This window comes from Hippopotamus amphibius, chromosome 11 (genome assembly GCF_030028045.1).
Source record: "Hippopotamus amphibius kiboko isolate mHipAmp2 chromosome 11, mHipAmp2.hap2, whole genome shotgun sequence".
In the NCBI taxonomy this organism is placed as follows: domain Eukaryota; kingdom Metazoa; phylum Chordata; class Mammalia; order Artiodactyla; family Hippopotamidae; genus Hippopotamus; species Hippopotamus amphibius.
In genome coordinates, this window is record NC_080196.1 from 5,056,916 (window position 1) to 5,070,806 (window position 13,891).

General features: G+C 45.2%; 1 protein-coding gene across 1 annotated transcript in view; it reads left to right on the plus strand.

Annotated features, from left to right (window-relative positions):
- The window catches only part of RIOK1 (RIO kinase 1), a 30,666-nt gene extending 20,343 nt beyond the window's left edge, over positions 1–10,323 (plus strand). Inside the window, exons 14-17 of the mRNA XM_057698610.1 lie at positions 588–707; positions 1,304–1,357; positions 2,932–3,099; positions 4,082–10,323. Coding sequence (XP_057554593.1) covers positions 588–707; positions 1,304–1,357; positions 2,932–3,099; positions 4,082–4,192 — 453 coding nt within the window. The 3' untranslated portion in view covers positions 4,193–10,323. The remainder of the gene's footprint in view (positions 1–587; positions 708–1,303; positions 1,358–2,931; positions 3,100–4,081) is intronic.
- The last annotated feature ends 3,568 nt before the right edge of the window (positions 10,324–13,891 follow it).

The window sequence follows — 13,891 nt, forward strand, 5'->3', positions numbered from 1 at the left end:
CTAGAACCCACTGGAGGGTGTGATGCAAGAAGCAAAGGCCTGTTTTAGTTTGCTAATGTGAATTTTTAGGTGATTTAAATGTTGATTTCAGTAACATTGTAGATTTTAAGTATTTATGTTTGGTAAAAAGGAAGACTTTTTTAAAATCTTGGGAGTCAGTATTTTTTTTAATAATTCTCACAGCTACTGTGTGTGGTGTGACGGGTGAATGTAAGGTACCCAGTACGTATCAGCTATGGCGCAGGGTGGGTGATGTTCCCACGGAAGAACCTCCTCCTGTGCGACGTAGCCAGGCGGTGCTCCCCACGGCACCTCCTTTCTCTTCTGTCACAAAGGCTTTTGGAATCCCGACGAGGGGAGGGGATGTTGTTCTGAGGGTGACCCTGAGTCACTCCGTGTCTTTTCACTAGTAACAAACGGCTTTGGCGCAGCACAGGCCGCACCGCGTGTGTGGACAGCCTGGCTGGGAGTCAGTGCCAAGGGGACGACGGTGATAAGTGCCTCTGTGACTTGATGGGGTGAGGATGCTGAGTGCACGGGAGAAGGGTGTGAATAAGGCTGCTTTGTACTTTTCCTGTGTCTGTTAGGTGTTTAAGCGAGCTTACATTCCCAGGACCTTGAATGAAGTGACGAACTACGAGAGGGATATGGATCTAATGATGAGACTGAAGGAGGAGGACATGGCCATGGACGCCCAGCAGGACGACGTGAGTAGCCGGGTGTGTCTGCAGCAGGCGGGCTCACCGGGGAAGCTGCCGGCCCAGACCTGCGGGCTTGGGAGTCCGCCCCTGAGTGAGTGAGGAGGCCCCCTCCCTTCGCACTCGCGCGCCCTGCGCCGTGGCGCTGGTCTTCATGGAGGGAAGTGACGCACGCGAACGCGTCCCACGGACTAATTGCAGGCAGAGGAAGACGGGTATAGACGTCTTTAATAATAACTGAATACATAGAGCTTTTCTTGATGCAGGTCTGCTAATGAGAGAAGAATGGAGTTACTGGGGGGAGGAGAAGACTTTACATGTAGTTGAGATTGAGTTGGGGCTTTCTATCATCAGATTGATTGCAGCCCTTTATGCATAAAACCACCAGGCCGTAGCGGCTTGACCCGCAGGGTCTGCGGCTGCCTGCTATGCTGGGCGGATGAGAATCTCACCCACGTGATGCTCTCTGTCCCGGGAGATAAATTATAGGCACTTTTGTAATCACACAAGGTGTCATTTAGCCCGCTGTGCTCTTTCTTCATATTACAGTGTATTTCCACGTCCAGTTTTATGTTGATTCTTATTTTTTTCTCTTTGGTTTTAAGATTCTATACCAAACTGTCACGGGACTGAGGAAGGATTTGTCAGGCGTTCAGAAGGTACGAAGAACAGGTGTTACTGTTCGTTTATGGCAAACTCAAAGGATATAAAATTTCATGTCAAGTGTTAGAGTTAAATTAACAGTGGTGTGATATTACTAGTATAGATGCTTCCAAAGTCCATGGCCTTTTTCAGAAATGCCCTTTTTACGTTCATTCTTTTTAACTGTGAGCGTGAAGTGTGGAAATGTGTGGTTTACTCTTCATCCTGCCCCTGAATGGCTCTGTTGTTGTAGCTGAGGCAGCAAATCTTTTTGTATCCTGGTCTTCCTGGTCTTTGTTTGTGAAGTTATTAACAATAACCATGTGCTTCTTGATGTTCCTACAACCAGCTTAAAGCACCAGTGGCATCTGGTCTCATCCCTGCGCACAGGCTATTGGAGGGCAAGTCATGCTGTCTCGCAGTGCAGACTCCTGCAGTGCTCTTTTCTTACAACTTTGTTTTGTCTTACATTTTCAAACAGCAGGGATTGATTTTAGTTTAAGCAATAATAAAGGTAGTTCTTACTCCTTTTAATATTCTTTTTTTTTTTTTTTTTTAATTTATTTGGCTGTGTCGGGTCTTCGTTGAGACGTGCGGGATTCTCTCTGGTTGTGGCTCACAGGCTCTAGAATGCGTGGGCTCAGTAGCTGTGGCACATGGGCTTAGTTGCCCCGCCACATATGGGACCTTAGTTCCCTGACCAGGGATTGAACCTGTGTCCCCTGCGTTGGAAGGTGGATTCTTAACCACTGGGCCACCAGGGAAGTCCCACTTCTTTTAATATTCTTAATGAAAGGCTTGAATGTGAAGGATCACGGTTTGCATTTTGAAAATTGAGTATCTTTTTTGTGGGAAGAATTGGACTAGGAGAATTCTCAGATTTTGCACTTCTGTGTTTTATGCAGCAAGTGTGATGGAGTAGGAAGATTCTGTTACACCTGGCTAGAAAGCTTTTCTGTAGAATCACCTTTTTTTTTTTCTTTTTATTTATTTATTATTTTTGGAGGGGGTACACCAAGTTCCATCATCTGTTTTTATACACATATCCCTGTATTCCCTCCCTCTAGAATCACCTTTTAAAGATCTGTTTTTTTCTTATGAAAAGAAAACCTCATGTTTTTAAAAATGCTTCCTGCTGCTTTAAAAAACTGCTAAATTTCATGTTTCTGTTGTGTAAATATTTTCTTCCCTCTCGGTTGGATTAACAAGTGTTACTTGAAATTTAATTCTTAGGAAAACAGCTGTGAAGTTATCCAAATAACTTCACTTTTTACTTCTATCTACATTTCGCATCTTCCCAATCCTGGCTCAGTCCCCCTGATCTGCTGGAGAAAGTACAGCAGTCCTGGTGTTGACCTGGGTCACCCAGTAAAGCCCTGTCCCTGTGTTCCGGGACTTCCTTGAGCCGTCCTGCATTGGCTACTTCGGTCTTCCTCCCTGACGTTGATTCCATTGTTTTGATGTTTCAGTACAGGATGTCATTTTTCAAAGTCTATCTGTAAGGCTGAAATCTGATTTTTGGCATTAACACATTTAATACCAATAGATAACTGACTGGTTTAGAATACCATGGTTCTGTGATATTTTTAAGGTCCCTGCACTCCTAGAAAGTCAAGTTAAGGAAAGTCAAGTTGAGGAAAAGACTTGTTCTGATTCAGAAGATGCTGGAAGCTCTGAGTGTTCTGACACAGACTCTGAAGAACAGGGAGGCAACGCCTATTCCAAGAAGCCCACCACTGACCTTGAAGTTGATAAAAAGGTTAGCCAAGAACCTATGTTCCCTTGTTTGTCAACACAACAACACAGACCCTCAAGGCTCTCTGCTTAGATATCTAGATTGTAGTAGCTGAACACATTGGTCAGTAAGTCCCTCCACCTGAAGTTTCAGTTACCAAATGCAAACTTGGCTTTTGGTAGTAACATTGTCTAGAGATTGGGCTTCTACTAGGAGCTCGTTGGACATTGCCTAGAGAGAGGGCACACTAGTTTCAGGGCATTGATTGAAAGTGATTGTCATACGCTTGAAGTTCAAATGATGCTGGAGTTGCCCCGCAGTGGGGGGGCTTGCAGCCCAGCTCCCTGTTTCCAGAGTCTCTGTTTCTTCTCCTCCTGGCCGTGGATGTAGGAGATGCTACTGATGAAATGATCATCATGAGGGCTGAGTAGTCGTAGCCTGACCCTTAAGCCTGATAGAGTGTGGGTCCAAGGCTTCCAAGAGACACACCAACCCCCTAGCACACGTTCTCTTTCTCCTGGAAATAAATATTTTATCTTTCATTCCAATGTTTATTTCTGTTAGAATACGAAACATGAAGAAAAGTAGCTGCAAACGTTTAGTAACATCCTCGTGAGTGTCTCTCTTCGGCTATCTTCAAATTTCTATTAAGAAATCTTAAAAAGACAATTTTCACCCCACATTCTACCACCAAACCATTATCATTTTCAACTTTTTCTCTGTGACACTTCCTTTTTTTTTAAAGAACTTTTATTAAGATGCAGTTAACATACAATAAACTACATATATTTAGAGTGTACAGTTTGGTATCCCAGTCTCCCAATTCATTCCCCCCCAACCCTCCCCACTTTCCCCATTTGGTGTCCATATGTTTGTTCTCTACATCTGTGTCTCTGCACACTCACATTTTATCTTTTTGCATATATTTGAAAATTTAGTTGTAATATTAATACTCGGAATGATTGAAATTTGCACATTTTTAAACTTTTTGGTTTTGTTTTTATAGGAAAGAAAAAAGATGGTCAAGGAAGCCCAGAGAGAGAAAAGAAAAAACAAAATTCCTAAACACGTGAAAAAAAGAAAGGAGAAGACGGCCAAGACGAAAAGGGGCAAATAGAAGCAGAACTGTATCATGTACCGTAATCTTCCATCAGTTATGTTTCTCGCCTGTGCTCTGAGCTGCGCCTGGAGGGTGGGTTATTGATTTTAACTGAATGGTTATTACTGCAGTGTCCATGAGGACAAAGTCACGTGTGTTCATGTAATTATGTAAAAAGCTCTACGCTCTAGTATCTGGGTCCAGTCCCAAGCTCTTAAATAAGTCCCAAGGATTTATTTAAGCTACTATTTTAATGAAGAACTTATACAATTTTATTTTTGTATATTTTTTTCTCCTGCAATGTGGTTTTTGAAGCACTGTAACTATTTAAATGTATTGAGCATTCATGCCCTTTATGTAAGTGTATAGGCATTTTGGACAAACTTGGGCAAGTTGTTTTTGCTTTGTTTGTACGTGCCAAAGAGAATTGAAATCATTTGGTTATGAGGCCCTGGTTTCTATAAAAGGGAGTTTCACTGATACAGAGAATTCGGTTGGCTGTTGATATAAGTGTACATTGCAACTCTGTTCTTTATGTGCTGATGATTATTTATTGTACTTACTCTTCATCTTTAATATTCTGTGTTGAGCTAGGGCCTCCCAGTTCATATGCTGCTTCACATTCAACTGTGTGGCCTGTTCATTCATTCATTCATCAAACATTTGAGTATTTTAGGTGTGGGAGATACAGCAGTAAATCAAAAGCAGTTTCCATAGATAAACCTAGTTTCCCTTAAACTGAAGCTTGCACCTGTGTTTGAGAATCAGTGGGTTATTGAGGGAGGGGCAGGTCAACTGGATAAAGCAGACGGAAGTTACTACTTCAGATGGTTTACATTTTAATAGGAAGACAAGACATTAAACAAAATAAGTGAAAAACAATGTATCAGCAGGTAATAAATTCCAGGGGGAGCAATAATGCAAAGAAGAGAGAAGGCCTGGGGTGGCAGGAGAGTGCAGGTTTAACAGGCCACACCGATAGGCTGTATTTGAGCAAATACTTGAGGATGTGAGTCATGTGCATGTCGGGAGAGAAGAGCATTCCAGGCAAAGCAAACAGCAAATGCAAAGGTCCTGAGGCAGAAGTGTGCCTGAAATGTTCCAGAAACAGAAAGCTAAAGCACCAGAACTGGGGCGGGGGGTTTGGGGGGGGTTAAGTAGCAGCTGGATCAGGTGGTATGAGGTGCCTGGAAGCTTCTGAGCAGAGGAATGACGTGATCTGACTTGTGTTTTGAGAGGGTCTTGATCCCCCTGGCTTCCACAGAGAATTGACCAGGAGGCAAGGGGCGGGGGTCCAGCTGGGTATTTCTTGTGGTCATTTACGCCAGAGATGCTGGTGGCTTGGTCTAGGATGGTAGCAGTGGAAATGGAGAGAAGCGGTTGGCTTCTAGGCATAGCAGGTACAGTGAACTGGTTGTGCCAGGAGCCCTGCCGATTGTAGTCCTTGAATCAAAGGCAGTTTCCATAGATAAGCCTAGTTTCCCTTAAACTGACACCTGCACTTGCTTGTTTGAGAATCAGTGGGTTTTTGAGGGGAGGGGTGGGGTCAATTGAGTTTTTCAAGCTTTAAGTCAAATTTATTATATTCATAATATCCTCTCTTCCTGACTTGAAAAAAGTTCAAAACGTGAAATTTAATTTCAGTGAAACACAGTTGTGTCCCTTGTAAAATAATTCTGCAGCTAACACAACCAAAGAGAAAACAAAAAGGAGGCTGTACAATCCGGTAACCTTGGGGGAGGTTTCATCTTCAGGACCCTCTGGTTCTGGGATGGGTTGGGTCTTCCCTGCGACCAGGTGTGCTGGATGCAGGTGGCCGGGCTCCTCGGTGCTGTCTTTGGTAAACGGAATGCACGCACTAGGTTTGGATTCGGTCTCACCGGGCAAGCGTCGTGTCGGCAGGGTGGACGCTCCTTCTCCTTACCCACTGCCTGGAGGGAGCCACTTGTGACAGGCCGAGGTTTGGGACTGCAGGGGGGTTCTGATTTGAGGAGCCTTTTTCTGACAGCTTGCTGGTGTGGCCGTTTCCCTGTCTGGATTCTGGGCTGTAGCTGTGGCTGAGTGGGAACCGCTGGTAGCATTCTCGCCAAACGGGTCTGAAACCATTTCCCTCATTTCTTTCTTGCCAGGAGGTCTGGAAGAAGGAGCCTCTGCTCAGGCAGACTTACAGGGCTACGTTCTGGATTTGACTGCAACAGAACTTTGAGCACTTGACAGGTTTTAGTGTCCCTGGAGTATTGGTCGTGCAGTGACTTTCCATTTGGAGAGATGAGCTTTGGGGTCTCTTGGTCCAAAGGCTGGAACGTCACTCTGTCAGTTGTTGACACATCTAGTTTTCTGTCCTATTTTGTTGCTTTTCTAATCCCTTCAAAAAATGCAGGCGTTTCTAAAGGTTTACTCTGAGGAATCTGGATGATTTTGTTGAAGCACGGCATCACGGCTATTTCCTCTGTGGCTCTAGTTCTTATTCTTCCTTTGATGAAGCAGTGTAGGGAGCTCCAGCATTTGAGCCTGGGCTTGGAGTGGGCACAGTGGCAGCTGTCTGCCTTGGTCTGATCAAATGGAAATCCACGTTCAGGGCTGACATCAAGTTTTCTTCAGCTTTCTCTACTCCTTGATGAAATGGATGCGAGAGGTTAAAGAACTTTGTGGTTTGGTGCTAAGACTTGTTGGAGAAGATCTCTCCTTTTCATGAGTTTCTGTTGAATTTGTGCAAGCAGCTTGCTGTTTCTTGATTGCAGGCCTATCCTGTTTGATGGCTATGATTTCATTAACCTTTTTGGCTCCAAAAATGAGGAGTTGAAAAAGTTCTAGAAGCTAGTAAAAATTCAGTTGAAGGACATCTGAAATGTCATGGGCTCTGAATGTTGAGATTTCTGAAAATCCTTTTTGTTTTCAAGAGCTTGACAGATTTTCTAATTTTTAGTTGTTTATACACATATAAGGAAAGACCAGGAACATTCATTGAGAGCTTGACTTTGACTTCTGGGGTTTACTTTTTGATGATGAGGGTCGCATGAATCAGTAGGTACAGCAAATCCTACTCCTCAAAGTATAGTTTCCTGTGAAGATTTCTTGTGACCACCTCAAATGAATAAGATTTTCAGCCACTGGTGATCATAAAACGAGAACTCTCCGTGTTCTGTCTCTTGGATTGGATTTAGGTTATTTCATTCCCTACATTTTGGTTGGAGTTTTTAACTTCCATCTCCTTCGGGTTTGTGTTGCCTTGGACATCAGGGCTTTTATTATTGTTCCAGGGGAAATTAGTGTTGGGTCTGAAATCATTTAAGCTCGTTTCCGAAGGAGACGATACCGTCCTCACATCTGTGTTCTCCAGAGATCTTAGTCCCGGTTAGGGATCGTGCTGTGAGAACCTGGGCTTGAATTTGGAGAATGAAGACTTGAACTTGTGGAATTTTCAGCTTTGGTTTTCAGCTCTCCTTCATTTTCTGTGTCTCTCCACATTCTGCTCTGACTGCTGGCAGGCTGTGATCGTGAGGAGGGGGCCCTCGTGGCTGCCTGGAGTAGCCCTGCACCCACAGAATCCTTTCTCTCTCCTTTTTTTCCACAATGACCAGGGTGGCATCTGCAAGGGAGCACAGTTATTTCTTGCTCTTTGAGAGCTTTCTGCCCTTCTTATCAGTGCCTCTTAATAATTTTAAGGCTGGGCAACTTAATCATCTCGGGGTGAAATTTTAACCTTTACACATTTTCTGCATAGCTCTCTTGGGGTCATTAACTTGTCAGTGAAAAAGGGGTAGGTCCTCGGGGCCGAAGTGCATCAGCCGGAGAGACAGGCAGGCGGAGGATGGGCTAAGTCTGTACGTGTCGAGGTTGCCCTTGTGGGTAGCATCTGTGGTACAGCCGTGGGCATGAGTGGGGAGCGTCGAAGGCTTAGAAGGTCAAGGAACTGAGACCAGGGTTTTGGAGGGACCATCTGTGTTAGGACAGACCTAGTTTTAGAGTGTCAGTGAGAGACATGCCTGAATCTTCAGCAGGCTGTGGGAGGGGTGGCATGGACGCCTGCAGTGTTTGGGGAGGCGTGTGGTGTCTGATGACGTCAGTGCCTTCCGGAGAGCCAGGATTTAAGTGGGGCAAGGAAAGGGGAGCCCTCAGAGGAGAAGTTGAGGATACGAGGCTTCTTGCTGGTGTCTGACCCCGCGTGGGTTCCGGATGGCGCTGGGGAAGCGTTTCAGGATGGAGAAGGGTGGGAAGGACCCGTTGTGGGGTTGGGTGCTTCCGGGTCTGAGAACCTGACCCTGCTAAGTAGGCAGAGGCCACAAGTACATGGAGATAAGAATAGTGCCTGCCTCATGGAGTTATTGTGAAGGACACTGAGGAGAGCTAAGGGGAGCTTGGTAAGGACTGGATCAGGCTGGTGAACCTGAGCTCAGTCACTAAGGTGGAACAGCCAGACCCCTCGGTGTTCCTGCCGTGATGTGTAAAGAGGTTCACAGAACCACCTAGAAAGCACCTGGCCAAAAACGTTGACCCTCAACCCATGTAGCCTCCAGCTGTAAATCAGCAGTTTACAGGAAGAACACAGCTCACAGGAGCAGGATAAGTGATTCTGGGAGGATATAGTCAACCGAATTCAGAATAAGGGGGGGAGAAAAAGAAGAGGGAGAACTATGATAAAAAGTGAGAGAGGTCTAAGACATAGATCCTGATGCTGTGGCTTTCCCTTGGATCCTGATTAGATCAAAGCAATTGTAAAACTCTGGGCTGCTGTGGGCGTCTTTGTAGACAAATGGGGAGAACTAAAAGTGGAGGAGGCGTTAAATGATGGTGAGGAACTAGTTTTCCTTGGTGTGATAGTGGTATCGATCTTAAAATGGTTCTCTCAGAGCATGGACTGAAGTCTGGGTGGGTGCAGTGGACAGGATGCCTGCGAGTGCTCGAAAATTCTCCATCCTTCGCTGACCCCCAGAGGGAAGTGGTGGGTGAAGCCTGAACAGCAGGAGGTCCGTAGTTGCCAAACGGAGTAGTGGGTGTGGGGGGGGGGGGGGGGCGGGTTATTACGCACCTCTCGCTCCATAACAAGTTCTGTAAGAAAAAAGTTTTGTTTGTTTTTTTTACTGAGTAGTCAACGTATATGTTAAATACTTAAAACGGGGCGTGTCACATAGTACTGTATTATGCAAGTATCTGTATTTTTATTTTACTTGTTATTTTTAAGTATAACTTTTTTTTGCCCAGTCATCAAGGTTTAATCACCCGGGACAAAGAAGTAGGTCTAGGTAGGATGGTAACGGCTTCTGGTCCTGGCGCAGTTTGGTGTCACCTGAAATGCTTTTTGGTTCTGAAATTCCAGCTCTCCTCATGGAGGCCGCTCGAGAACTTGTATGTTGAACAAATGCTGACAAAAGTCTTAGTTCTGCCAAGCCTGTCCCTTGTTTTCAGACGTGTCACCTTCTCAGTGAGCTGTCCTAAGCACTCTGTCTGGATCTGCGTTCTGCCCCCTACACGAAGGCCCCTACACACCTTGTCACCTCCGCTCCACGTTGTTTTTCTAAAGCTCCTCTCACTGACTTACCGGTAGACCTCGTTTTATTGCACTTCACAGATAATTGCGTTTTTTACAGTGAAGGTATGTGGCAACCCTGTGTGGAGCATGTCTGTCTGTCTGTGCCATTTTTTCAACAGCATTTGCTTATTTTGTGACTCCATGTTACATACTCTGATAATGCTCACAATCTTTCAAACCCTCTACCAGCAAAAAGGTTACAACATGCTGACAGCGGAGATGATGGTTAGCATTTTTTAGCAATAAAGGATTTTTTAAGTAATTTTTTTAGACATAAGTGTTGCACACTTACAGACGACCGTCGAGTGTGCACATCACTTTTATATGCACGGGGGGACCAGAAGCCCCGCGTGACTTGCTTTATTGCGATACCCGCTTCATTTGGTGGTCTGGAGCTGAGCCCACCGTACGTCCGAGCTCTGCCTGTACGTACGCGTTAGATGTTCTTACACGTATCGTGTGTCTTCCCTCCCCTCCCAACCCCTTACTAGAATGTACGCGCCACTGGGGCAGGGATTTTTACCTTTGTTCAGTTCTGTACCCCAGCACCTAGAACTGTGTCTAAAATATGGTAAATGCTCAATAAACATTGACGTGCGTAATAAGTTGTGTTTCGTAAACAAAGAGGGGGCGATGCCAACAGTGGGGTGCACACCCCCGCTCCCCCCTCCCCCGGTGGTGACGGTGGGGACTAGGGGTCGGTGTGCTTTGACGTGTGCCCTCTAGCCCCCCTTCGGCGACCGGGGCGCCCACCATAAGGTGACCGACCTGAGCTACGTCTGCAGGCGGCAGCGCTGCCCCTGCGCCGCCTGCGGCCCTCAGAGCCTTGGTATCCGCACACGTGAGGCCACTGGGCTGTTAACCAACGTGCTCAGGCAACGATGGGTCAACTGAGGAGGGATCCGATCCCAATTCACCATGATATGGGAGAACGAGAGACGTATAACCAAGGCTTATTATAGTCACACATTTGCCATCGCTTCCCAAATAAGGGCTGAACGTTTTGAAGATAAGTTGATCTTAAAAGATGGTTCTGGTGGTGTTCTGTGAGAATTCTTCCAGATGTAGATGTATTTTTGATGTATTTGTGGGGGGTGGTGAGCTCCTTCCGTCCTTCTCCCCCATCTTGACTTCCTCCTCAAGGGACGGTTCTGAGCTTGAGCAAGACCTCTGCTTCCTTGAGAAGCTGACAAACGCCCACAGTGAAGCACCATCAACAGGGTGTGAAACAGGACCCCAGCCCCAGGGGTAGGCATGATTGTCGGTAGGTGCTTGGTCTGGCCCAACCTGGGTTTTGACTAAATGATACCAATATTGGCAGTGATGTTGGGAGCCTGCCTCCTGCTGCCGAGCACGTCAACGTGGTCAAGGCTTGCTGGGCGTGGGGGTGGAGGCTCTGGGAATGGATAAGCCACTTTGGGGGAACATTTCCCACCTGTGGATTGAGGGAATTGGACCACATAGTCATCACATTTCTCCCTTACAATTCCATTATTTTAAAAAGTGTAGTGCAGATGATGCTTCTTGAAGGGAATTGCCAAAAACGTGTTTTGGGGACTTTCCTGGTGGTCCAGTGGTTAGGACGCTGCTTTCACTGCCAGGGCCCAGGTTCAATCCCTGTTCGGAGAGCTAAGTTCTCACAAGCCGTGCAGTGTGGCCAAAAAAAAACCAAACCAAAAAACGTACTTTCAGAGAGAAGGATAAGGATCTCAGATGAAGGCTTGAAGAGGAAGACGGACTGAAGAACAAAGAAAGTACGTGTGAGGGCAAATAAATAACAGCCACTGTTTTTTTTTAAATTAATTTATTTTATTTTTTATTTATTGTCTGCATTGGGTCTTTCTTGCTGTGCATGGTCTTTCTGTAGTTGCAGAGAGTGGGCACTACTCTTCATTACAGTGCACAGGCTTCTCATTGCAGTGGCTTCTCTTTGCGGAGCACGGGCTCTAGAGCTCATGCTCACTAGTTGTGGCACACGGGCTCCGTAGTTGTGGTTCACGGGCTCTAGAGCTCAGGCTCAGTAGTTGTGGCGCACGGGCTTCGTTGCTCCACAGCATGTGGGATCTTCCTGGACTAGGGCTCGAACCCGTGTCCCCTGCATTGGCAGACGGATTCTTAACCGCTGTACCATCAGGGAAGCCCCACAGCCATTGATTGTTAAAAAAAAAGAAGAAGAAAGAAAAGAAAAAAGAAATTGTGTCTTACAGGAGTCCTGGATATTGCTACACAAAGTGCTGTAGTTTTATCAGGATGACTAAAATCCTCTCAAATTTCATGCTCAAAGAAGTCTCATGTTTTTCTCATGAATACTGCACATTGTGTATTATCTACTTGATTTCTGGCTTTATATAAAATTAGCAAACCAACTGACAAAGTGAAAAAAAAGTGTAGCATATCAGTGATTTAGAAAAGGCCCTTCAGAGGCCAAGGGACCGGGTTAGAATCAATCTCTTAAAAGAGTTTGTTTAGGACTTTCCTGGTGGCACAGTGGTTAAGAATCCACCTGCCAATGCAGGGGACACAGGTTTGAGCCCTGGTCAGGGAAGATCCCACATGCCGTGGAGCAACTAAGCCTATGCGCCACAAGTACTGAGCCTGCACTCTAGAGCCCGTGAGCCGCAACTATCGAAGCCCCCGCTTGCCACAACTAGAGAAAGCCCACATGTGGCAGCGAAGACCCAACGCAGCCAATAAATAAATAAATAAAAATTTAAAAAAAAGAAGCAACACTTTGAGATTTAAAAAAAAAAAGCTTGTTTAATAAAAATACAATAAATGGGTTTAAGGTGCCAGTTATCCCACAGGCCAGGTCTGCTTTTCACCTGTGTCATACTCTCACAAGGCAACTTCTTTTTACTGTGTGCCATTTTAGTTTAGTGATGGGAATTCTGTTAGTTGTCCTGTAATAAGTTTTCCTCCTCTGGAGGGAGATGTGCGCCTAAGTTCTCACCATGAAGGTCCTGCGAGCTGCAGGAACGGGCCATGATTGCACAGGAGGCGTAAGACCAGTCAAGTTCACGTCTTTACCTTCGCGTTAAAGAAGGATTAAATGAGCGGACCCTGATGACAGCAGGTGCATGCTTGGTGGTTGATGTTTAAGTTAATCCTTTGCAAGAGCTCCTGAGGAAAGTGCTCCTCCATAACATTTCCTGGAAGTTGTAACTCATTTAATCAGAAGTTGCCTGTTTTACTTTAAAATTAGACACATACTTGAAGAAAAGAATGTCAAACACACACACACACACACACACAGACTCCTAAAGAGACTTAGACGGGAGCCTGACCTGTTATTAACCTGTGAAGCTGACTTTGTCCTCCTGGGGCTCCGTCTCCTCACCTGTGAAATGAAGACGTTGGGGAGCTGAAGCTCTGCTGGCTCTCGGGCTGCCCTTGCCACGTGGCAGCCACGGGCCACGTGTGTGATCAGGGCCTTGCAGTGGTGCTAGTCTGGGCAGCGAGTGTAAAAGACACCGCATTTTGAAGCCTTAGTATGGAAAAAAAAAAAGATATAAAGTAACAGTAATTTTTTGATATTGATTACTTGTAATAATAAAATTCTGCATGGATTGGGACAAATAAAGTTAGAATTAATTTCACCTATGTTTCCTTTTTTTGTGGGGTAGAAAATTTTAAATGGCATGTGAATATGTGGTGTGTAGGAGCACCACACAAAGGAAGGAATGAGCAATGTTTCCCCCAAAATCTGGCTCAACCAATCTTCTATAAGATAGGTTTAAAATTTCACATTCAAAAAGATATATATTTCTGAAGGTGAAATTACCATTCCAATTGGCTTTAAATATAGATCACGTATACAGTGTATGAGGGAAAATAGGGCTTTTTAAAAATAAACAAGTAAAAGGAGACATTATATACTTGTTTTTCCCCCACAGTATTTTGTGGGCTTGTTGGTTTGCTCCTCAAACTTTTCTACCAAAATTCATTCACTGAGACAGAAGAACATGACCCCACGCTGCCTTCCACTCCACCTCCAGGCAGGACGTTTTTTTCAAATCACTTGTCTTAGCTTAAAAGACAAAATCTATGTGGGTTTTGCATCTGTAATAAATTTCTGCTAAGAACTTTTGGGAAACGTTTTTAAATTACCATCAAGTAAAAGCAATGCTCCAGGAAGTGGTGCCCCACGTTTAACCTGAGGTTCCCTTGCAGCATATCAGGACCGTCAT